This window comes from Macrobrachium rosenbergii, chromosome 16 (genome assembly GCF_040412425.1).
Source record: "Macrobrachium rosenbergii isolate ZJJX-2024 chromosome 16, ASM4041242v1, whole genome shotgun sequence".
NCBI lineage: Eukaryota > Metazoa > Arthropoda > Malacostraca > Decapoda > Palaemonidae > Macrobrachium > Macrobrachium rosenbergii.
The window spans coordinates 51,660,023-51,683,130 of record NC_089756.1 but is presented as its reverse complement, the minus strand read 5'-3'; the positions used below and the strand labels follow the sequence as shown (position 1 = coordinate 51,683,130).

Sequence of the window (23,108 nt, the reverse complement as noted above, 5' to 3'; positions counted from 1 at the left end):
TAGTTCCTTGAAGGCCTGTGCCTTATCTGGTTTGTTTGTGCCTCTGCTGGTAGGTTTTAAGCCTAATATTAATGGTAATCAAGAAAACCCAGATATTTTGGTTGCCATTCCAGATCTGGAGGATTATGATAGGTCTTACGGGCGATTCAGTAATTCCTGGACTGCTTGGTTTATGACTACTGCTTCTTCATACTAAGTCTACGGAAGCTCGTCCTGTTTCCAGTTTTCCGTATGCCTATAAAGGACTTTTAAGAAGAATGGTCTATTCCTTATTGGGTTATCAATCATTCTTCTTATTTTTTTATTCCTTATGTTTCGGGCAGATAGTGAGTAATAGTTTCCCAGTCCATATCTTGGATTGGTCCTATTTACGCTGCTTGGAAAACCAAGGATATGAGTCAATTTCTTGAAAATCTAAGTAATTGCACACGTTAATCCAACACTTTAGATCTGCATTTTATGTTAATGGTAATCTTATTTGAGCCGATACAAGTATTGTACATTGCTAAATTCTGGGTTTTAAGTTCAGATTGAGTATAGATGAAGTGCATAATTTTCCTGTGGCCTTTCAGCTTCCTATTAGAACAGTTTTTTTTTCTTATCTCTAGTTTCCCTTGCTGTCACTTATCAACTTCATCTGACCTTTGAAACTTGGAAATTGTTCTAAAGCTCTTTCTATCACAGGAAGTAGACTGCTATCCAGTTGCTATATGAGGCAAAACTGTCCTATTCAAGGTTCAAAAGCTATATAAGAACCCACTTAATCTTCTACAGCTTTAGGGTAGTTCCAAAAAAGTTAGAATTTTGTGAAGTCTTCAGTGTTTCCTCAAACATACTTTTGTAGCATTCTTTTGTAATGTGTTGTTTATGTTTCTGTACATCACTGTTTCTTCCTTACATTACCTGCAGAGGGATTTCCCAAAAGGATTGTCTTTTCCTAAAAAAAAAATGTACAGTGGGTTTTGTGAAGTCTTCTGCTTCAGCATCACCCATGCTGGCAGATGCTCTGGAAATGAATGCAAGGCAGTCATCATATAGTTGAACTAACACATTATGTTCAGGATTTTAAAATAAGTTTTTTTGCTGTTTTTACCAGTGAGAAAGATTATGCTTAATTTTATGTTAAGCTGGGTCATGACTGCTGTAATGGGTAGACAGTATCAATGGAAAGGCATGTCATTTTGGTTATTTAAGAATGGAACTACTGGCATATATTGCTGCTAGCCAGGAAAGCCACACCTGAATAGTAGATGCATGTGTTCTGCAATGGGGAAGGACAGGTCGAGTTTACGCAAGTTACTGAAAATCGCTTCTGTTGTGGGAAATTGAGTAGATTTCAATCTAAAATCTTGGATGACACAGGATGGGTTTTTCATGGGCTTGCAATTTTTCATTTTACCAATTTGACAGCTTGCTTGAGCATTTCAACCTTCGTAGGCTGAAGTGAACACTTTCTTCTGGACTGACTGCAAATGATATTGATTGCACCTTAAATAGTTAGAATTATGAATGGGAATGATAAAATTGAGGTTCCCAACCTATCATTTGTAGTACGTACTGCACAGTGATAATAAATAAAGTACTGATTACCCTAATAATGTTCTGCATTGAGGAAAAGGAGAAAATTTCAGAGCCCCGATGGCTAAGGGCAACCCTGAAGGAATTACCTGAAGGAAGGAATAGACATTTTGTCTGCTGTTGCTTCTATTTTAATGTTATAGGAAATGTATAAAACATGCAAATTTTGAAGATAATTTGCTTTTTCTTATATATAAAAACCTCAGTCTTGATATGGATCTGCTTGAAGGGGAACTGGGGCTGGATGAAGCTTGGAAACAAGGTTTCAGAATTTGGTGGTCTCCCTTGTGAGGGGTTGAGCAACAACCTGCACACACAGTAGACTTAGTGCAGGTTTCTCTTTGGCAGTAGGGAAATTTGGGGTGGTGGACATTAGAATATACAGTACTGTATATATGAAAACATGAGTTTGCTTATGTAGGAAACATTAAAATTTCTAAAAATTTGCCATTTGTTCCTGTGATGATACAAATTTTTTCTTTTTATGGGCAGACGTAGCTTGTGTGGTGGGGGGGGGGGCGGGGGGAATTGTCCCGAAATTTATGGTTGTTCTTGTGCCATTTTGAGTGTCAGTTTCCTGCCCATCTAGGTGAGCTGGGGAAATTCGCTCCCATACCCCGACATCTGACCCGACTTAGGAGGTCGGTCTGATGGGTCCCGTGCTGAGAAAACCAATTGGAAGGTAGCATAAGATCACTTGCAGTAAGATAAAATGCTCTGTTCCCCTCTCTACCCTATTTGTGAAGCTAGAAGGTAGATAGGAGGTAAAGTGACCATTCATGCCCCATACACCCAATCATTTTCACTCTAAAACTTATGCAAGATATTATTATGTCCAATAGGAACTTTGTACTTATTCAACTTATTGTCCTGCCCTGCCACCATGGGGTCCAAGGAAAGTTTCCAAGGACTTGTGGATGTGGGTGATGTTCCATAAGTAGAAATAGGTATTTGTCTCTTTTGTCCATCTCCTGAGTCACAGCAAACATGACTGGGTTTGAGGGCTTTGCTTTCATCAGATGGTTGATTTATGAAATTTAAGCTGTCCAGCCAAGCACTGTTACCCATTTAGTGCATAAGACCCTGAAAAGAGGGACAGCAATATAAAGAGATCCAAAAAATAAAGGAGATGAAGTACAGGGACTTAAAAGTTGGAACTGGGAGAAAATCCCGCAGTTGCACTAAGAAGCAACTTAGTGCTTGGGCAGCAAGACTGAGGAAAGGAAGTTGGTATGGATGTACTTGTAAAGTAAAAGGCTAAAAAAATGGTACAGTTAGCGGCCTAAGGGACCCTGGAAGCAACCTGTAGCACTGCAAATAGTGCACCATGTGAGGTACACAGATGGCATTACCCATCTATGGGGTGCTCTCATCAGTGATCAAAGAAAGAATACAGGGGAGGTTCACTTGGGACAACCAGCCAGAATTCTAGAAACAACTTAGTTCCTGTTGTTTGTGTTGGGGCAGCAGGTACTGAGGAAGGAGAATCAGGAACAGATACTGCTATGGGTGAATTTTCATCTTTGATTATGTCAAACATTTTCCATGGTTGGCTTGAACACTACCTCCCCACATTGTACGGGAAGGAGAACGGGCAGCAACTACAGCAAGTGGAAGTGTGGAGATACCCAAGGTGTGTTGCCCTCTGTATATACTGATGATATCCTCTTTGCTCTCTTCCCTCTGAAGCCATATCTCTCCCACTGGGGAGACTTATTCTTGGTCTTTACATGCTGAATACAAAGATGAGGGCCAGTGGCAGGTGCCACAATGAATCTCACACACCATCCATTCCTGGGTATTTCTTTGTTCATCCTTAGGAGGAGAAGCATATTTCTGGGGCACAATCCTGCCAAGTATGCACACCAACAACACAAAGGCAAGAAAGCAGCACATGTCATTCAACACCAAAAGCATAATAAAGTACAGCCTCAAACACAGAACGACAAGAGTGTATCCTCATAGGAACCAATTGTGTCCATAAAATCTCTAAAAATGTTTCCCTTCCACAGTGATTCATGGCAGAAAGCTAATTATCTTGAGATAGGGTTAATGTAGACCATTTGTGTGAAACTGTTGCAATGAATAGGGTAAGGTAGTCCCAACTATGTAATCACGAGAACTAATTTATTTAATTACAGGCCATTGAGGCAACATTGGCAAAAGGCTAAATAAGATGCTATACAGTACTTGGTAACCTTTAAGTGGAGTCTGCTGGTATCTCATATTACTGTGGAAAATGAAGCTATCATTAGCAACTAACCTCAAGGTAAGCTCATTCATTTATATTATTATTATTACTAAAATCTGGGACAGTGAGCAAGACCTGGGCTTGATGTTGTTTGGAAACAAGATATGTTGCTTGTAATTAGGATAGCAAGAACCCTAGAAATAATTTCGCTGCTTTATTTTTACACCATACCAATGTTTAGGGAATCCATTCCCATCATCAGGGCTATGTAAAATATGAAAATGCCTTAAAATTAGGAATTTGTACAACCTTAAAAAATATAGCATGATGTTTTATGAAATTATAGTGTTACATGATTTCCAAGGGAAATTGGCTCAAACAAAGTCATAAAACATAAATGAACAGTGGGTTGTGAAATATTTTTAAATTACTGAATGGAATATAGGTCTGATGTGGATTTGAATGCTTTTATGGCTGAAAATTTTTATTTTGAAAGGCAAGTAGTGCAGTTACTGACACCCAAGAGAACTGAAGTGGACTTTGTTTGAAACTAAGTAGCTTGGGCAAAATTTCCAAAATGACAGTTTGGTTACTTGAAGAGGCCACAGCAATTCCAGAAGGGTGTTTTTAAATCTGGAATGTTTGCCAGTAGTTGAATGAATTTTCCAATACAAACATTAAATTTACATAAGCATATAGTGCTCAGAGCTAAGGCAGATTTACACCTAGAAATATGTATTTTACACATGTTAAGGAAATAATACTTCTTTGTAACTTGAGGACAATTAGGGCAAGGCTGAAAAATGTTAAAAACTTACAATTTTGTCAAAGAAGCATGAAAGATAAGTGTTTTTATGAAACAAACTAAATGAGATAACGTCCAGATGCCAGTGTAAGTCAGTGCACCTCACGGGGTGTGCTGTACGCATTTTAAAAGTTCTTTGCAGCATCCCTTCTTCCCCTAGCTGCAACCCCTTTCATTCCTTTTACAGTACTCCATTCATATTATCTTTGTTCCATCTTGCTATCCACCCTCTCCTACCCATTATTTCAGTGTAATTGAGAGGTTTTCCCCCTGTTACACCTTTCAAACCTACCTACTCTCAATTTCCTTTCCAGTGCTGAATGACCTCATAGGTCCCAGTGCTTGGCTTTTGGCCTAATCTCTATATTCCATTTATCCCATTCCAGATGCCACTGTAAAGGTAATATATAGGACTTAATGAAGTATGTCTGAACTGAATTTATCTTTAATATCTCAGACCAGGTACTAAAAAATTAAGACCTTTACAAAAAATTTTTTTAATTACTGTGAGGAATCTTCCATTACACCATGAAATTTGTAAAAGGTGATTGACTGTCTTAAGTCTGCTTCCAATAATTAATGCACTTCTAAAACTTGTTGGCATGATTTTGCAATGAATTCTCATTTCTTTAATCTATAAAGCAATTGTACTACAGTACTAATAAGTTCCTGGAATTTTTCCAGCCTTACATATAACATCCTCTTGTTCCAGATTACATTGTATCCTAATGTTAGAATAGAATAGAACATAGAATTTAGGCCAGGGGCCAAGAGCTGGGACCTATGAGGTCATTCAGCCCTGAAACGGAAATTGACTGCCAGGTTTGGAAGGTGTAACAAGAGGCAAACCTCACAGTTGCACTACGAATCATTGTTAGGAGTGGGGTGGAAAGTCAGATGGAAGAGAATCTGAACAGAGGTACAGTAAAAGGAATGAGAGAGGTTGCAGCTACAGGCCACAGGGACACTGTAAAGAACCTTAAGTAATGCCTACAGTGCACCGTATGAGGTGTACTGATGCCACTACCACCCGTAGGTGGTATCCTAATGTTAATTTTGAGGCTGCATTAAAAATCTTTAAACTATTGTTAGACTTTTTAAGTTTAAAGACTAATTTCTGGATTTTGTGTGGTCTTTTGTTGTTAACTAGTGTTCAAAATGAATTTTGGAAATTAAATTGGATCTGGAGGGTTTTTCATACAAATGGCTGTACCTATTCCTACAAGTTTCAGCATTGCACTGGTTCCATTTTGTTTTCAAATTCATCTTCAGACATATGAAACTACTCAGATTCATAGAAAATTAATATTTCAAAATAACTTCTTGAGCCACAGATTGCATTTTGCTCCTTTAAACATCTGACAAATTGTTCCTGCTTTTTAAGCAGTCAAACAAACTACCCTCTGTCTCCACCATACTACACATCAAGTAATACTTAAAACTAAATGTATGTTTGTGTGCACCTGTATATTCTTTCCAAAGAAGTACAGTTTTCAGTCATGCTACATAATAGTCTGGCCATACATTTTTCCATTCTTTTAACAGTACAGTAACTCACCGAGATAATAGATGAAAGCGTCTGAGCCTACACCACTATAAAAGAAACTCCAATATATTGTTGTTTACATGTGTGATTGCATGTTTTTGCCATAAAGTACAGGTATATCTATACCTTGTAACCCTTAAACTACTGTAAAATGCTTATAACTGCTTATTTTAACAGTTCACTGCCTAATTTAATAGGTCAAACAAAAATATACGTTAAATTATCGTACTAAAACAATTTAATATTTCAAACAAAAAATACACCCCAAACCATCATCCCAAAACACCCAAAGTCATCTTACATTATCCTCATAAAACTGTTATCCTCATAAAACTGTTACTCTTAAGTATATACACCCCTAAAGCTCTTATAACAATGATTTACTAATTTCAAAATACAGTATTAAGCGGTCCCCGGTAAAGCTCTTAAAATCGTCAAAAATCATAAGAAAACCTGCTCTGGGTGCATTTAAACTAATTATTGAGTTTTACAAAATACATCGTAAGCACAAATAATTTCTGATGAATATATAATATAACCGCGTAAACCGGGAAACAGCCAAGCAAACTATCTATAAAATATTTAATACAAATTAAATAAATGTCTTAAAGAAGTGTGACAACTAATCAAGTTTGTCGTTTTTTCTCATAGTATTGAAGTTGTTCCATTTTCCTTTTCGCTATAAAGTATATTTATGTAAACAAACAGTACCTGTAAAGTAAGATAAAAGCCTTATTGTTAACTGGTTAAGCATCACCGATGGCATATCTCGGTCAGCTACATCCCATATCACAATGCCTTCAATGGAGTAACACATCCTGCCTTTTTCAAGGATGGTGCACTACTGAATTTGGTCTGAAATGCTCTTCCCTCTTGTACAAATTGTAGGAACATCAGTAACACTATGAGCTAAATTAGTGGTAAATGGCAACTTTTTTTTCTATGGGTAAGACAGTCTGATAAGAGGATGATGACTTACACCTCCTGCTACACTTCAGGCGTTCATTGATAAACAACTGGTTTCTTTTTGTTTGATCCTATTTTATCCCCCATAATGAGCAATCTAAAGTGAGAGAAAAATCTTTTGCCTGAAAGATATTATCACTACTCATTATAGAGAATGATGATGTCTATGATAAAAGGAAATATTGGCACCTTTTCTATAATCAGCACAAATATTACTTCTCTCTCCCTCTCTCTGCTACAGATTCCATGAACTTTTTGTTCAGGATAAGATAAACCCTGTGGAGTTCATTTTAGAGGTTTTTTTGATGACAAAGTCATGGAACACAGATTTTCCGTCCAGTTTCTAGATGAATATATAGAAAGTTTGCCAACAATATCAAGTGCATTATAATGGTATGGCACAAATGAAAATGAAATGAAACAATTCATTACAGTAATCTACTGGCTCTGTGTTTCAGGGAATGGCATTCAAAAGAATTTTTTTCCCCCCTTATGCTTCATGCTTATACAGTAATCTTGAGGATATAAAAATACAAAATAAATTCGTTTATCTTTTCTTATTCTACATTATTTATCCTAATATCTTTATACAAAAATCAACATCAATGTATAAAAGAACACACAAAAAACAATTAGCATAGGCCAAATGACTGCTCTGCAAGCTAGAGAATGTGATGATGCGAGAGCAGTGATGTCTCTCATAAAGGATGCTTAACAGGTTAATATAAACTGCCGGACAGTATACATTACAGTATTGTAAAGTGAAATTACAGTGTACTGCAAGCATAAACATGTATTCACGTGTGGGTGATGCACTTTCTCCCTTACTCAATCTCCCAGAATTCCTTTTGGTGCCTGATTTGGGTGCTCGATCCAGAGGCAAAAAACCCCAAATTGATATTTCCATTTCACACTGATATATCGAGAAGTACGATATACCACAGCCATTACCTTGGCGCACTACTATACACCTTTTAATAAAATACTTTTATAGAAACTACATTGTAAGGGAGTCTCTGAATCATCATATAGGCTTGCATATTGTATCTGTGAAACTTCTGTTTTGAATTTCCTACAGCATTATTAAAAAGCAAAGCATTTTCTGTTATGTTCTATGATTTTTTTTTTTGTCTTAAAACTTTTAGACCAATAAATATTTTTTATTAAGCTTAAAAGGCTGTATAGTTTCATTTTTATTTATATTTCTTAGCTGGGGATGGGATTGGATTGGATTCCTAAATTGTTGACACCAGTATACCACAATTATCAAGATTTCTCTTGTCCACTTACTGTAAAGAATAACCAGTATCACAGTTCTGAAATTTAGTTCAGTGAGAGGAAACAACTTTTATCTTATATGCCATGTTGTAATGGGAATTTTACCTAGATGAATCACAGTTATCCACACTAATTGTAACTTCCATTTAAATCTATTTCTAAATAAAATTGACCATTTGATACATTCAAAAGGAGGCTAATGTGAAACATGGTTTATTTATATAAAATAGATTTATTTGTCAATAAGCAACAAAGATTTTATTATCTATTGACATTTTACAGATACCCACTTTCAACAAAAACTTTGCGTAACTTTGATACTTCAGCCTCGGGCAGTGGTTGTAAAGGTGATCGTGTTGGACCACCATAAAATCCCTTCCATTCCATCACCTGTTTTAGGCCAGCAATGCCAAAATCTTTTGTGACCTGAAAACAAATGCAAGTATCATGTTACTCAGTATGAAGCTGTTTTTAATACAACCTACTGCAGTATTCCATTTTAATTAACTTTCACACTGCTGTAGTTGTTTTATAAAATGATTTGCTTAAGCATCATAAAAATATTGCTTTAACCATCATAAAAATATGACATTTTTAAAGTAATTTGTGTTCTCATAACATACAAACCTGAAGTCTTTAAATATGGGATTTACTTTAAACGTGAGCTGGAGCCAGCTGTTTAACTTAAAACAAGGTGGATATTGGTAGCCGGCTACTGACGGAAGGGGAAAAAACTCTCCCATCTAGATGGTACGCATTCACTTGACCTTTTGGCCCAGGAAGCAGAGTGAGGGGTGGCTGAGGTGGGCCATTTATGTAAAGACCACAGGTTTGTACAGTATATATTAGGAAAAATACAAATTACAGTACTCCAAAATTTATTCATTTGTTCCAACACACATACACAAACCCTAGGTCTTTACATATGGGAGGGTTCTTCATCGGACAGGTTGGTATAGTTCTCGGCTAGCACACTGCTGGGCCTGCGTTCGAATCTCTGGCTGGCCAATGAAAAATTAGAGGAATTTATTTCTGGTGATAGAAATTCATTTCTCGGTATAATGTGGTTCTTATTCCACAAATAAGCTGTAGGTCCCATTGCAAGGTAACCAATAGGTTCTTAGCCATGTAAAATAAGTCTAATCCTTTGGGTCAGCCCTAGGAGAGCTGTTAATCAGCTCAGAGGTCTGGTTAAACTAAGGTATACTTCTACATATGGGAGATTTACTCCTTGGTGGGAAGATTCTGAGCAAATCTCTGAACTCACTGGTAGTTTGCATCACCTGGGGTCTCTTTCCAGGTCATGTATGATCAAAGGAAGGCGACCTATGCCTCTGATATGTTGAATGTGTGTGATAGATGTTCAACTGCCACTTGGCTTGGATGACCCTATATTGTCGGGGACAAAGCTGAAGATAACCAACGGGTCTGCTTATTGCCAGTCCCCCTCCCCCCTTGCTATAGAGAGGGTAGGTGTTGCATCTATTAATCCAAAAAGAGTTAATTATAGACAGGCTACTCAGTCACCTAGAACACCTGTGTGCAAGCCCGTCCAGCATGTGACAGTTTGCTAACCATCCCTTAGAAGGGTATAAAAGACAGAAGGTAGTCCCACACACCACCTCTTTGCAGCTGTAAACCTTGGGCGAGATGCTTCCTGTTCTCAAGAGTTGGGTGACCTACATGACTGCTAAGTGGCCACCACAGAACCCAAGGAAAACTAGTCCAAGGATCCATTGGCAATATCCCAAAGGTAAAAAGGAGGCGAATGTGGTCTGTTATGGCCACATTCCTATCCTCAGTACCTGTCTGATGGGTTCTTCCTGAATGCTAGGGCAGACCAATGCCCCTGACCTTATGAAATCTCGCCTGCAATGTATTGATGTCCACCATGTCAGCTTGTGGAGTACGTCCATTCGATCATACACAAAATCAAAAGAAATGGAGCTCTTAGACAACACGTCTTGCCTGAATCGGAACCAAGAACAAGTTGTTGTCATTAGTTTGGAGTGAAGTCTTAAGTGTTTCAGGCACTTGGTAGCTTTTAGGGTCCTTAGAAACAGAATGCTTATACACTGTTGATCTCCTGATGAATCGGGCAGAATGAAGGGAAGTCGTAGGCCCAAGACTTGAATCATGGATGCGAAAGATGTCTCCTAGGCGCCACCAGCCTCCGACGTCTCTTAGGCGCCACCAGCCTCCGACGTCTCCTAGGCGCCACCAGCCTCCGACGTCTCCTGGCGCCACCAGCCTCCGGCGTCTCTAGCGCCACCAGCCTCCGGCGTCTCTGGCGCCACCAGCCTCCGGCGTCTCCTGGCGCCACCAGCCTCCGGCGTCCCTGGCGCCACCAGCCTCCGACGTCTCCTAGGCGCCACCAGCCTCCGACGTCTCCTAGGCGCCACCAGCCTCCGACGTCTCCTAGGCGCCACCAGCCTCCGACGTCTCCTAGGCGCCACCAGCCTCCGACGTCTCCCAGAGGCGCCACCAGCCTCCGCGTCTCTCTGGCGCCACCAGCCTCCGACGTCTCCGGCGCCACCAGCCTCCGGCGTCTCCTAGGCGCCACCAGCCTCCGGCGTCTCCTGGCGCCACCAGCCTCCGGCGTCTCTTATTTTGCCACCAGCCTCCGACGTCTCCTAGGCGCCACCAGCCTCCGACGTCTCCTAGGCGCCACCAGCCTCCGACGTCTCCTAGGCGCCACCAGCCTCCGACGTCTCCTAGGCGCCACCAGCCTCCGACGTCTCCTAGGCGCCACCAGCCTCCGAGGTTCCTAGGTCACTCATCAAAGTGCTGAGTAGCCTCAACATTTCTAACCAGGGATGTGAAAGACGACACCTAAACGTCAATAGCATCTAGTGTTCCCATGAGATCACCTATTAAGTACTGACCAGACCCAATCATTGCTAAACTTCGCTGACTGGATCAGAAGCGATATTTTCAATGGAATGGTCTATGGCTGTTATGCCCACAGCCCGTAAAAACAGCTGAACAGTAACAGCTAAAGTGTGTCGAGATTGAAGGACTAAATTGACTGTCTTCCTAGATTGAACAATTCTTCGAAACATAAAAGGTTGTGGGGTATGGTATTTGGCATATACCCACACTATTACTATTATCTGACTCTTACCAGTGGAAGAGTAAAGATGATTAATGAACTAACATCCCATTTTCATTGTCTTAGGCCAAGGATGAAGGGCAATAAAGTGATATACAATAAATTATATACAGTATCTTCTTGCTTCTCTATATTAGGTAAGTTACATCTTCAGGGCATAGTAGAAAAAAGTATACAAAATATATGAGCATATCAAATACGATCATAAACGCATGAGCATCATAATAAGGAATCTTTTCCTATATACATGTGGTAGAACTTACAAGATCAAAGCCTGTGTGTAGGATTCAATACTAAACACAATAATAATTGGTTATACTGTGCTTATGCATTACAATGTTAAGTTCCTACGCTTGCTACATGCAGTGTTACATATGCAGTGTTACATAAGGTATCTTATGTGCATAATAGAGGTGTCAAGACCAATTGTTGCTAACAGCGGTCCTAGTGACCGAACTTGTCTGTCAGACATCCACCATCCTGGAATATGTCTGGCTGACCGCTGTGCTGAGTGTGCTACTGGAGATCCATGCACCTGCACTGTCAATTGAGATGATAGGACACTAGCGCCCCCACTCCTTGTTAACTAGGGAACTACTGTGGAACCATTCCTTAACATTACGGAATGCCTATCCTTAGATCTTGAGGCTTGGAGTGCTAGGAAGATTCAGGTTATGAAGGTGCAGATTAGGTCAAGTTAGGGTAGGCTAGGTTGGGTTAAGTACCCAACCTAGCCCCTTGAAGAGCAGTTGACTACCTTCTGGCTGCCATGAAGCACGAAGTTCCAGGATACTGAAGTGCAGGTTTGGTAGGGTTAGGCTAGAATTAGTTAGGCTAGCCTAGGCTAGGGTAGGTTAAGTACCCAACCTAACATAACCCTTTGAAGTGCGGGTGACTGCCTCCTGGTTGATAACCTTTTGAAGTGCAGGTGACTGCCTCCAGAGGGGAAGTGTGTAACAACACTCCAAGAAGATATTTGTCGTCTAACCTTCAGGCTAAGTCCTGTCTCACCTCTCTGAGAGAGGATGGGAAGGAATGGGGAGACCTTGTCGAATACCAAAACCCCTACAATCTGCATAAGGGAGAAACTGCCCATGAGGAACTGGCCTCCCTGGTTGTGACAAGTGGACAAGTAGGACTTGCAACAGCTGAGCTGGTTGCCCCTGCCAAGACAAGCACAGCCTTGCCACTATATCTGTTAGTTTTGCATATACTATTCTTGCTTGGGTGAGAAAGACTTCTCTGGAACAAGGACAACCTTGCTACTGTATCTGTTAATTTTGCAGATACTATTCTTGCTTGGGTGAGAGATCAGACTTCTCTGGAACTTGTAACTCTCAGCCTGCGAACTAAATCAAAAGAAACATCAGGAGACGTACCCCGAATGAAGGTGCCTTGGTCGAAGCCAAGGTGAAGAGTCTAACGAAAAACTTGTGGAGAGGAAGGAAGCATACAACAAAGTTAGGCATGGAACTGTCCACTCTGAATATTTTGGAAGTCTCCCCAGAAATGAAGCAGAGGAACTTGTGGAAGGATTGTTGGGTAAGCGGAAATACTTGTCCCTCAACAACCCAACAAAGTAAACAAGTCTGACTCCTTGATGGTAGCAACACGGAGCTGTCATTTCTTGAACCCATGCTGTTGAAACGGGTTGGGCAAGAAAAGATCTGTGACTAATTTCTAAATACCTGTCACCTTTTCTATGAGAGAGGGATGGTTGTATAAACCAGGAACCAGGTTGTAAAATTGTCACAACATATTCATACAGTATAACCTTTAACTTCCTCGCAAGGTTCCCGCAGGGGAAGAAACTTCAACAAACCAGAACTAACTTGTGGACCAGATGGTTAATGGGAAGTGGTAGGAACTCGGAGGGAAGCTGATATCCTACTGATTTTATCTACTATCCAGGATCCAGTCACTGTAAAATAATCCTTAAGTCTAACTGCACTCCCCATCAGAGGCTGCATGTAGGGAGGAAAGTAGTCTTAGCATCTTAAACATTCTTCTTAACCTTACTTCACTTTCAGGAAATGGAAGGAGTTGAAAGGGACGCCTACCATGTTTCTGTGTTCCAAAGGGACTGAAGAAATCATTGGCACCTTTCAAAATCTATTGCAAAACTTGATTGAATGATGGCCATTGACTAAAACCGATTCCAGAACACGTCTTCTGAGGGTGACTTGAAAAAGGGGATTATGTATACCCCATAAATAGATCAGTAGTCACAAGTCTCAAACACTTGATACAAAGACTTCGAATGACTCCAGCTGACGATACAACCAAGTCATTGAGAGAGGATGAGGGAACCAGAGAGGGAGGAGCAGAATATATTCGAGCCAATCAGAAGACCGAAGAATCAACAGTAGATGAAGGCAACAAACAATCTGTAGAAAGAGGAGACAATGTACAGGTACCCTAGGAAGGTTGTATAACGTGGCCATGGAAAAAGCTATGAGGGAAGCGGCCCTGGTCAGGGCCACCCCTCATATGTTGGGAAAGGGGCCACCCCTCATATATTGGGAATGGACTTGGTCATGAGAGGATGACCGAAGATGACCCTTAGACACGATGTTGGGAATGGTCTTGTTCTGACAAGGTCGGCCGAAGCTGTCCTCAGACACGTCATTGTCATATGTAGGGCCACTAATTCATCTTCTCGTGGCCATGGCCTACGTCTTCATCCTCTACAATGTCAAAGTACCCATGGATGAACACGGTCATGAAAAGACGTCACTCATTTGGACGTGGTTGTTACTGGAAACAGATGTTGGCCGCTCTAGGAAATTGCTGTCTAAGTCCCCTTGCATGAACACTGTTTCACTCGGAAGTGATTGCAAACTCATGGACGTGAGCAGGAAAGGGAAGATAGGACACGCCCACAATTCACACGAACATGGGTGGGTGCTGTGTTCCGGATGTTCACTGGAGTTCCACCAATGACCTTCAGGGACGCACCATCGATGTCATTCACCTGACCTTGGAGAACCGCTTTTGGAAGGGCAATCTCATTCGCCAGGGAACTTGTTTTAAAGGGTAGAGCGGAGGCACATACCCACAGAGCCATGGAGATGCTGCTGATCTTGAACACAACCTTGTGAACAAGGGGGGCTGTTAAAGACATCCCACGGGTGTCAGTCAACCTTCCACTCCATCGTTGTGGTGGGAAATGTTCTCTGAAGAACAATCTATCCACTATGAAACCTTCAAAAGAACAGGGGGGAAAAAAAGCTCAGAAAAGCTGTCTCATTCTTCTCTAAACCTCCAGTAAACATGGATGGGGGCGCAGCCCTGGACATGCCCTGCCGTAGCAATGTTTTCGAGCAGGAGTGTGAAGGAATGTAGGAACATCCACAGCTTGTCACTCACACAGGCTAAGTATAAGAAACTCCAAGTCTATGTCCATAGACAGGGGATGGGAGAAAACAGCAAAAACAACCAGTGTTGTACCTCGGTCGGGCGACAATTGTAGAAAGGACATGGCAGCACAACATCTGCATGGACATGCAATTCATCTTGGAGACTTGTCAAAATCGGAAACTCTGTCTAAAGATCCTACAACATCGACCTAAACTTCCTCGTGACAAAAGAGGGGGGATCCATGCTGGAAGGCAAGCAGCGGTCTCTTATGACAGTTACAAAACCACCACACTGTAGCAAGAGAACCACCCCCCCCTCTGTCTCTGTTTCTCAATTTCTACATCACCTGAAAGACTACAACATTCCAAGTAATTGTGTAATAAAAAAAAACTGCTTATTCAGAGAGAAAACACTTAAGAACAAACAGAAAAAAGAAGTAGAATAAGGATGTTGGATATAACAAGGTTGAGAAAGCATCTAGAAATAGAATACAGGTAGTTGGTGGCTAGAGACAGGCCTCTCCTTGGGAGCATAATAGAAAAAAGACACAACAAATGCCAAGGCTAAGACCAAGCTGGGTTTGCGTTATATCTAAAAGGCAAAACTAAGTTAGAGAGGGAATTAAAGAGGAAGGCTCATAGTATTACTGTGTAGGAATAAACTACGCAGCAAGAAAGAGTGAAAATAACAAAATGTTACAGAACAGAACTTGTTGCATTATTTCAATACAGGCAGTCCCAGGGTATCAGCAGGGGTTCCACTCTTGACGGCTTGATAATAACCAAAAATTGGTGATAATAGCGCCGATCCCGTTATCGGCGCTGATATCCGGTTATCGGTTATTATTTTGATAGTTACCTCAAATTTTAACTCAAAATTTATTTTTCTGAGCAATCATTAACACATCTCAAACATTTCCTTAAGCTGCCCAGGAAAAGAGTAACCCTTTTTACTTAAGATTATGTAGTTGGGCCACAGGAACATCCTCCTTTCATTTCAAGAAAATCATAACCTTTACACTCAACAATGAGTTATCCTTGCAAGGAGAAAAATGCAACTTTAGGCAGTACGATACAATTTTAATGACTTGGAAAAACAAATCTATAGCATCAGATAAAACCATCCCACCAGTGTCCACATAAGTATAGCACAAATTAAGAAACATCACTATGAAATAAAAATAAAGCAGGTTGACAAGTTCTTTAGAATACTTAAGCCTGCAGGAAAACACTTGTCCCAACAGCAGCTAAACAAAAAAAGCCAGTAAAGACAAATACCTCTACTGTTTTCAGTGTTTCAAGTTGTTGTCTCAAAGACATCATGCTTTGAAAAAGGTAATCATGATGATACACTGTAAACAAGCTAAACAATGGACCTATGAATCTTAACTAGTGGACAAGAACAGTATTCGGCTTTGTGTGCAGATTACACTCATGTTGGGACAATTTTATTATTCTGCAGGCAAAGTATTAATGAAAAATATGAACTTGTCTCCAAGGGTTCTTAATGAGTGCAATCCCCAGCATATCATGTTTTTTAGTCTGCAACACATTACTGGAAAACTTTATTCATCTATGACCATCTTTTTTAATAGTACTGTGCTGTAACCAATAGAGGGTCAACAGGTGATGCTAGTTTACAAATCCAGGTATTTCTAAGTTATTTGTTTCTCAATTTAACTTATTTTTTGACTATGCTCTCCCTCCCTCCCAATAGTTATGTTTACTTAATAGTAGGTAACAAATTTACTTAACTTTTGATAATCTGGGAGCAGTAGCATTTGCAGAAATTGAAACTTTTTTACAAAGTAACAGTTTAATCTCTCCTCTCCAGTTTATCATAATTGTGCTGATGAAATAATATACTTTTCCACAAATGTGTGAGGTAGGATGTTTTACAACTGGTATCACAATGCAGGAGGAGATTGCATCCCAAAAGCCTACAAATGCAAAAAACAATCTGCTTTATATTTTCTAGATTACCTGCAAGAAACATGCTCAAAGGGTATTTGTGCCTACCCGCCAATCAGGAATTGCTGCTACTGTAAAGTTTTTATTTTATTTGCCTTACAGGTGTCTCACATCTTAAGGTGATGAATGTACAAAGAAACAGTCAAGGTGATATTTTTAACACAGTTAGGAATTACTATTCCTCCTACCCTTCAGTCAGAAATCACCTTACCATTTAAGTTTTTTTCACATGCTCTCTCATCAGTGCCTCTTAACATGTGACAGATACCTTGGAAAAGATCATATAGTATGAATAATGATAGGAGTACTCCTTACTAATGGGAAAAACAGAAGTGTGCTTGGTGCACAGATTTAACTGCTGTTGGGATATTTGTTTTCTACAGGAAAGTATTCTAGAAAAAGCTAACTTCTATTTAAGGTGCTAGATGGATGCAGCCTCCTTCATTCTCATTGAGTTCTCTGAAATGTCCAGCCCAACATTACTGGGAAAATTATCTACTTCCTCAGCAAGATCTATGCAACTTGACTGACAGATCAAACAGTTTCTAATGATTTCAAATTTAATCAGATATTTTGCTTCTTATTGTAGCTGCTGCTTTATTTTCATGGTAGTGTTTCTTTCTGTTCCCCTACTTCAATGAGAATATTGGTACTTTACAGCAAGATTAATCTCATGGGACTGTTTGAGGTGCAGTATATGAGTAGCACAACACAGTAAAAAACCAACAAATCATGAAACATAACCTACTAGAAAAATACAGATCCTTTGGCAGAATGTCAGGACTCAAGATGTAAGTGATAGCCATTACACTGGTCACAGAGCTGCAGCATAGATATACCAATTCTTGTTGTCTAAGATAAAAAAGCTAAGATAACTAAAGAATTAACTAACATTTTAAAATCCTCTCATATAGCTTTTAAATAACTTTACAATACTTACTGTAATGATACAGAACTGAAGAAGACAGAACCAATTTTGAGCGCTCAAATGCAAGATAACTGAAACAGTTTGACATTTCAAATATAGCTTCAGTTTGACATTTCAAATATACTAATCGGCAGAAAATAACTGTCCCAACAAGAACTAAATCTATATGCACTAAGAACAGTACTGATACAGCCCATCAGTTAAGAATCAGATATCTACCCTTAAATTTCCTTTTACTATTTATACTTAACATCATTACCTCCTTGTTGATATCTTGGAGGTTATGTACAGTACAAAGAAATTTTTCTGTGAACAGTAGATATGGCTCCTGACTTTGGGCAGGAAGAGTATTCTGCTTAATGTAGAGATTTAGTCCTTTTGGGACAACTTTTTTCTACAGGTTAAATATTCACAAAATGTTTTAAACTGCTTCATTTTCTACCATTTGAGGTCTCTTGATTGGTACAATCCTGCAGCAAATATCCCTAAGCACCATATGAACTTGCTTCAAGTTCTGTGAAAATGAACTAGACATTAGTTGTTCTTGGAGTACAGGGTTTCATACTATGCTGCATCTGGATGTGACAGCTGATATGTTTTGTCTCAGATTTAAAATTAAGACATACTAGTTGATGAAGCTGCTTTATTTTGTATTACTGAATATACTTGAATACTCCATGTAATGTTTGACCCCCCAATTTTTACTGCATATAGTTTGGATTCTGGCAATAAACCTAGGCTATATTTCTATATATTTGGCATAAAAAATGAAGACAGCCTATGCTATGTTAGCAGTCACCACCAAAGCCTGGTCAAAGATTCTGACATCTAAAAATAGATTAAACAAAGAAGCTAAAAGCTTAGAATATGCCTTTAAATGTATAAAAGATCAGTATATACTCACTTCAAATCATTAAAATTAAGTATAATAAACAAAAGGAAAAAAACTTCCTACCTTCTTTCTTTACATTCGTTTTGTCATAACTACTGAACGCTTGCCAAGCAACCACTGTAACTAGCGAACAGTATAATCATCAGACATTTCTGTTTAATCTCTCTTCACCCAATTCCAATGTTCTTTTAACTCTATTGCCCTGTTACTGTTTCTTATATCAGAAGTTTTCAAAATATTTTTACTCAATGACTAAGATTTCGATTTTACTGCATCCTTTTTACCAAAAGGAAAATGTAAGATTCTTTGTGAATCGTAAGTGAAGAGAAATCAACTGATGAAATACAAATGACTGCTAATACTGTACTTGTTCACATTCTGAAAATGTAGTACACTTATTATATAGCCTAGAACAGCCATAAATATAGAAACAACATAACAATAGTAAAAGATTTTCAGATAAGAAGAACAGCATTTGTATTAATCTTTGACAAACAAAAAAGTTCAACTTCTGTGGAAGGAAATGCTACTTTGATGACTTCCGTTTTCGGGAAATCCAAAGACTAAGCTTAGCCTAGTCCCAAAATCTTGCACTTTTCCAAAACTGTACCTCATGTAATGTTCGACCCCAAAATTTTAGGACATAAAATTGGTCTTTAAATATAGAACATTACACGAGTATATACGGTAAGTTATATTTCTTAATTTAGTCTTTACTATATATGCTCTCATACAAACTCCACTTTAGTTAGAGTTTTGTGCGATATATACTAAATTGCTATCCACTTACTGCTGAGTTAGGGGCAATGAGCTGCTTCTGAAGATCTACTGCAGCTGATAATTTACCTTCAATAAAAAGTCTTTGTAATTCACATACTTCCTTTCCAAGAACATTTGCAAGAGCAGCTACACCACCAACACCACCTGAAAAATTTTCCACTATAAATAATATACGTAAACCTGTAATGATTAAATTCTGTTACTAGAAAGTTTCAACTTGATTATAATAAACTGCGTACTTTAACTCTAAAATTTATTACCTAATACTTTTTTTTCAAATTTAGTGCAATGTGTATACTGTTAATAAAGATATAGTGTATACAAAATAATAATGCTTTCATCATTCACCAGCTGGCTCAATAGGCATTTCAAAGGAACTACTTATATGCAAAACCCTTTCCCAGAAAACCATCAAATAGTCTTTAAATTATTGATGGAGGGCCCAAACGATTTCTCGTGACCAGTGGAAAAGATATGTACAGTACTTGGCATACCATATACTACAGACAGTAAATTACATAAGGTGCACAAGACACAGCAAGGAACCTCTAAGTGAGCAAATAGTAATGTGGAAATTATTATGGGGGCCGGATACAAAAAATCCTTCCAGTCTTGGAATTGGATAAAATGGCCTTACCTTGAAGACCAATTACATTGAAATTTACATTGAAATAAAATTTATTTGCAAGCATGATTTCTGGATCGGGTCCCGTGTCAGCCGATGAAAAAGTCCATTCAGCACTTATTTCTAGGTAATTCCGTTGCTAGATACCAGAGAAAGCTAAATGAAATGCTGGAGTTACTACCCCCAGAGCGAGCTCCATCAGATGGAGTCGTGTATGGAAAAGGGTGAACTACAAAAACACGGAACCTTATCCTATAGAGATCCCAAGGTCAAAAGTCCCACAGGGAGGTGCCGTTACAAACCCATGCACCACTCGCGGACAGCACACAAAACACCACTAGCCGCATTCCATTTCAGCAAGCACCTTCGGTCACACGTTTTTTCGTTGTACTTTTTATCTTGTGTCTTTTGCATCATTATGGCTTCCTCACAAGGTCTTTCGTCACCTAAGTTGAGTACCAGTATTTCGTTTTTTAGTTGAGGCGATTGAGGCTCCTTATTTCCCTTTAGTTTAATAATTAAAGGGATTTATAACCCCCATCTCGATCTCCTCTCGCGGCCTCACGTGACCTCCATGCGTGGTTCGTGATCTTGGGTCGCCCTGTTTTTCGATCTTTCTCACGGTTCCTCTTCGTGTTTAGGATCTTTTTCCTTTTTATGAGGTCTAATTAGTGATTTTGATTGATTAACGTTTGTTTCCCTTTGCTTCGAGATGAGGGCCAGTGTTTAGGCGTCGGGCTTCCCCCTCGAGCCTATTCGCCTTTTATCAATTCATTTACATGCCTTATTGTTGCCCTTCTCTTCTCTTAGCTTCTGGGAATTTTATTTACGTTAGTACTTTTAAGTTTTTTGTTTTATCTTTAACCCAGTGTTCGGATGCATTTGATATTTGATGATTATTATGGATATTTCTTTTTATTACGAGGCGCCATTTCCCTTCACGTCCACTTCGTGTTGGGTATGGTCCTCCTCTTGTTTTGTTTTGTTATGTTTTTATTTTATCCTTTTTATGGGTTGGTGTTAGCTTTGGATTTCCTTTTTGGGGCATTAGGCTATTGCCCCCTTTTTCCATGAAAAAGGGGGTGGTCGTTCATTCTTTTCGTTCACATGCCCTTCATAAGGTTTTGTGTTCGTATTTTCCAATGCGGCGCTTTCCTTAAGTTTTACTAGGGTCTTCTCCTTTTATGTTCCCTTCCCCTGTTTCGGCTTTTTGCGTAGGCTATAGCCTCTCGTTAAGCTGAAATAGCGAGGGATCTCATGTTGCTTCCCTCTCCCTGTTTCGGCTTTTCGCGTAGGCTAATGAGCCTCTTAGTTAAGCTGGGATAGCGAGGGGCTTCATGTAGCCTACCCTAGTTTGGTATTTACTTAAGGTTAGTTCCAGTTTTTGGTTATGTCGACCCATCCTTTTCCCCCTCCTCCTCCCGAGTGCTCTCTCTTCCCCTTGATTTGTTTTCAATCTTGTTAACTTATCCAGGTTTATGAGAGCATTCCTTCCTTTTAGCCTATAGCCTATGCCCCCTTCCTCTGCATTGTTTGGCCTCTCCTTGGTACGGTCCTTGACTTTACCTCTTTACTCTCCCGCCTGGGACTGTTGGTGGCCGGGAGGGCTTCCCCCTCTCCCGTCCACCATCTTTGGCCATCTTTTTCTCCCTGTTTCCCCCCCCATGGGAGGTTGTTCCTGTTCCTCTCCTGCTTCTCTCGCGTTTGCTGGGTAACGACTCAGTCAGCGAGTGGGCGGGAGGACTCGGAACGCCCGGATTGTGCATTCCCACTCTCTGGTCGTTCCTTTTCGGTTCTTCCTCCGGGGTTTTCATTCATACGTCTTCTCCGGCGTGTCGTTTAATTTGACGACACTCCGGTTCAGTCCCTTCTTCGTTGCCAGTTAGAGCTTTCCGCCTGACTGTCTTCGTGTTGGGCTTTTGACGTCCCCTGTCCTTAGCTAACTACTGTCTTCTATCGGAGCGCATTCCTTGCTTCCCACTCCGGCGGTTCTAGCGTTTATCGGTCTTCCGTTATCGCTAGTTTCATATTATTTTAGTTGCCGGGAATGCGCTTTCTCCGGACAGTTTAACCTTCCCATTTCATTTCATTTTGTATCCGTCACTTACTTTAAGGCATGTTACCCCACCTAGTTCCGGTAAATTTATTTTGTTTTATTTATTATTTATTTTGTTTTGTTTGTATGAGATTTTTTACCCGGTTACCTCCCGGATCATTCCGGCTGGTTTCACGGCTTTGTTTAATACTGTGTTGCCCCGACACACTACTCCAGCACCTTACACAGTGTACTCATAATCTCATACTCTTACAGGTGGTACGCTGCCAAGAAGAAGGGTGCTCCGCAGCCCTCCATCAGGCCAGCGGCCATGAAGTTTGTCGGTCTCACTCCGGATGTGCGGTCCACGTAGGGGATCTTATTGTTTGGCACCCTGACGGATGTGATGTTTGCTACGCTCTTTACGAGCAGGCTATCGATGATTCGGTAGGTGATCATGCATCTTTCCTTCTTAGCCAACTATAATGTTTACATTTTATCGATTCCCTCCGTCTTCGGTAAACCGCAATAATGTGTTTCTTCTGGCAGGCTGACCGCAAGTCTCGTGATGCTTCGCTTCAGGCCCTTAAAGTCTGGGTTAGCGGCTTTGGGCGCAACGTGAGCTGGCAATCCTACATACTCTCGAAGGACATTTGTAATGTCCTTTTTCCCGCGCTTGGATCACAGCTTCTGTCACCGACGAGGTTGCTGCTCCATTGATTGCCGGGATTCGGGAGTTGACCCAGCCCTCTCCAGACGGTTCGGCTTTGAGCGGCGGCGCTCCGGAAGACGCGGGCGGAACCGATCTCGGCCTTGAGTCTCCCGAGCATTATCCCGGGCATCAAGCAGGTAAGGGGGTAAGTGAGGCAGGTTCTTAACTGTTTAGCTCTCCTTCTTCCTCTGTTGCTTCTTTTAAAGGCTTCTCTAAATCTTCATACCTTTCGGGCACGTCTGGGTCTATTGCCCCGAAGGTGAAGTCCGTTAAAAGAAAACCTTACCTACTCCGCAGGCCGATATGGGGTCCTCCGGCGGCGGCGCGGGC

At 40.2% G+C, this 23,108-nt stretch overlaps 1 protein-coding gene and 1 long non-coding RNA gene across 2 annotated transcripts in view; one reads left to right on the top strand and one right to left on the bottom strand.

Annotated features, from left to right (window-relative positions):
* Nucleotides 1-3,717: 3,717 nt before the first annotated feature.
* LOC136847434 (uncharacterized) lies at nucleotides 3,718-8,963 on the top strand. Its single transcript, XR_010855749.1, has 2 exons — nucleotides 3,718-3,847; nucleotides 8,647-8,963. It is a non-coding gene; the product is annotated as an uncharacterized lncRNA (long non-coding RNA).
* Nucleotides 7,625-23,108, bottom strand: part of LOC136847432 (4-hydroxy-2-oxoglutarate aldolase, mitochondrial-like) — a 63,487-nt gene continuing 48,003 nt past the window's right edge. The window contains exons 7-8 of the mRNA XM_067119123.1: nucleotides 19,417-19,550; nucleotides 7,625-8,790 (exon numbers count right to left, since the gene is read on the bottom strand). Coding sequence (XP_066975224.1) covers nucleotides 8,641-8,790; nucleotides 19,417-19,550 — 284 coding nt within the window. The 3' untranslated portion in view covers nucleotides 7,625-8,640. The remainder of the gene's footprint in view (nucleotides 8,791-19,416; nucleotides 19,551-23,108) is intronic.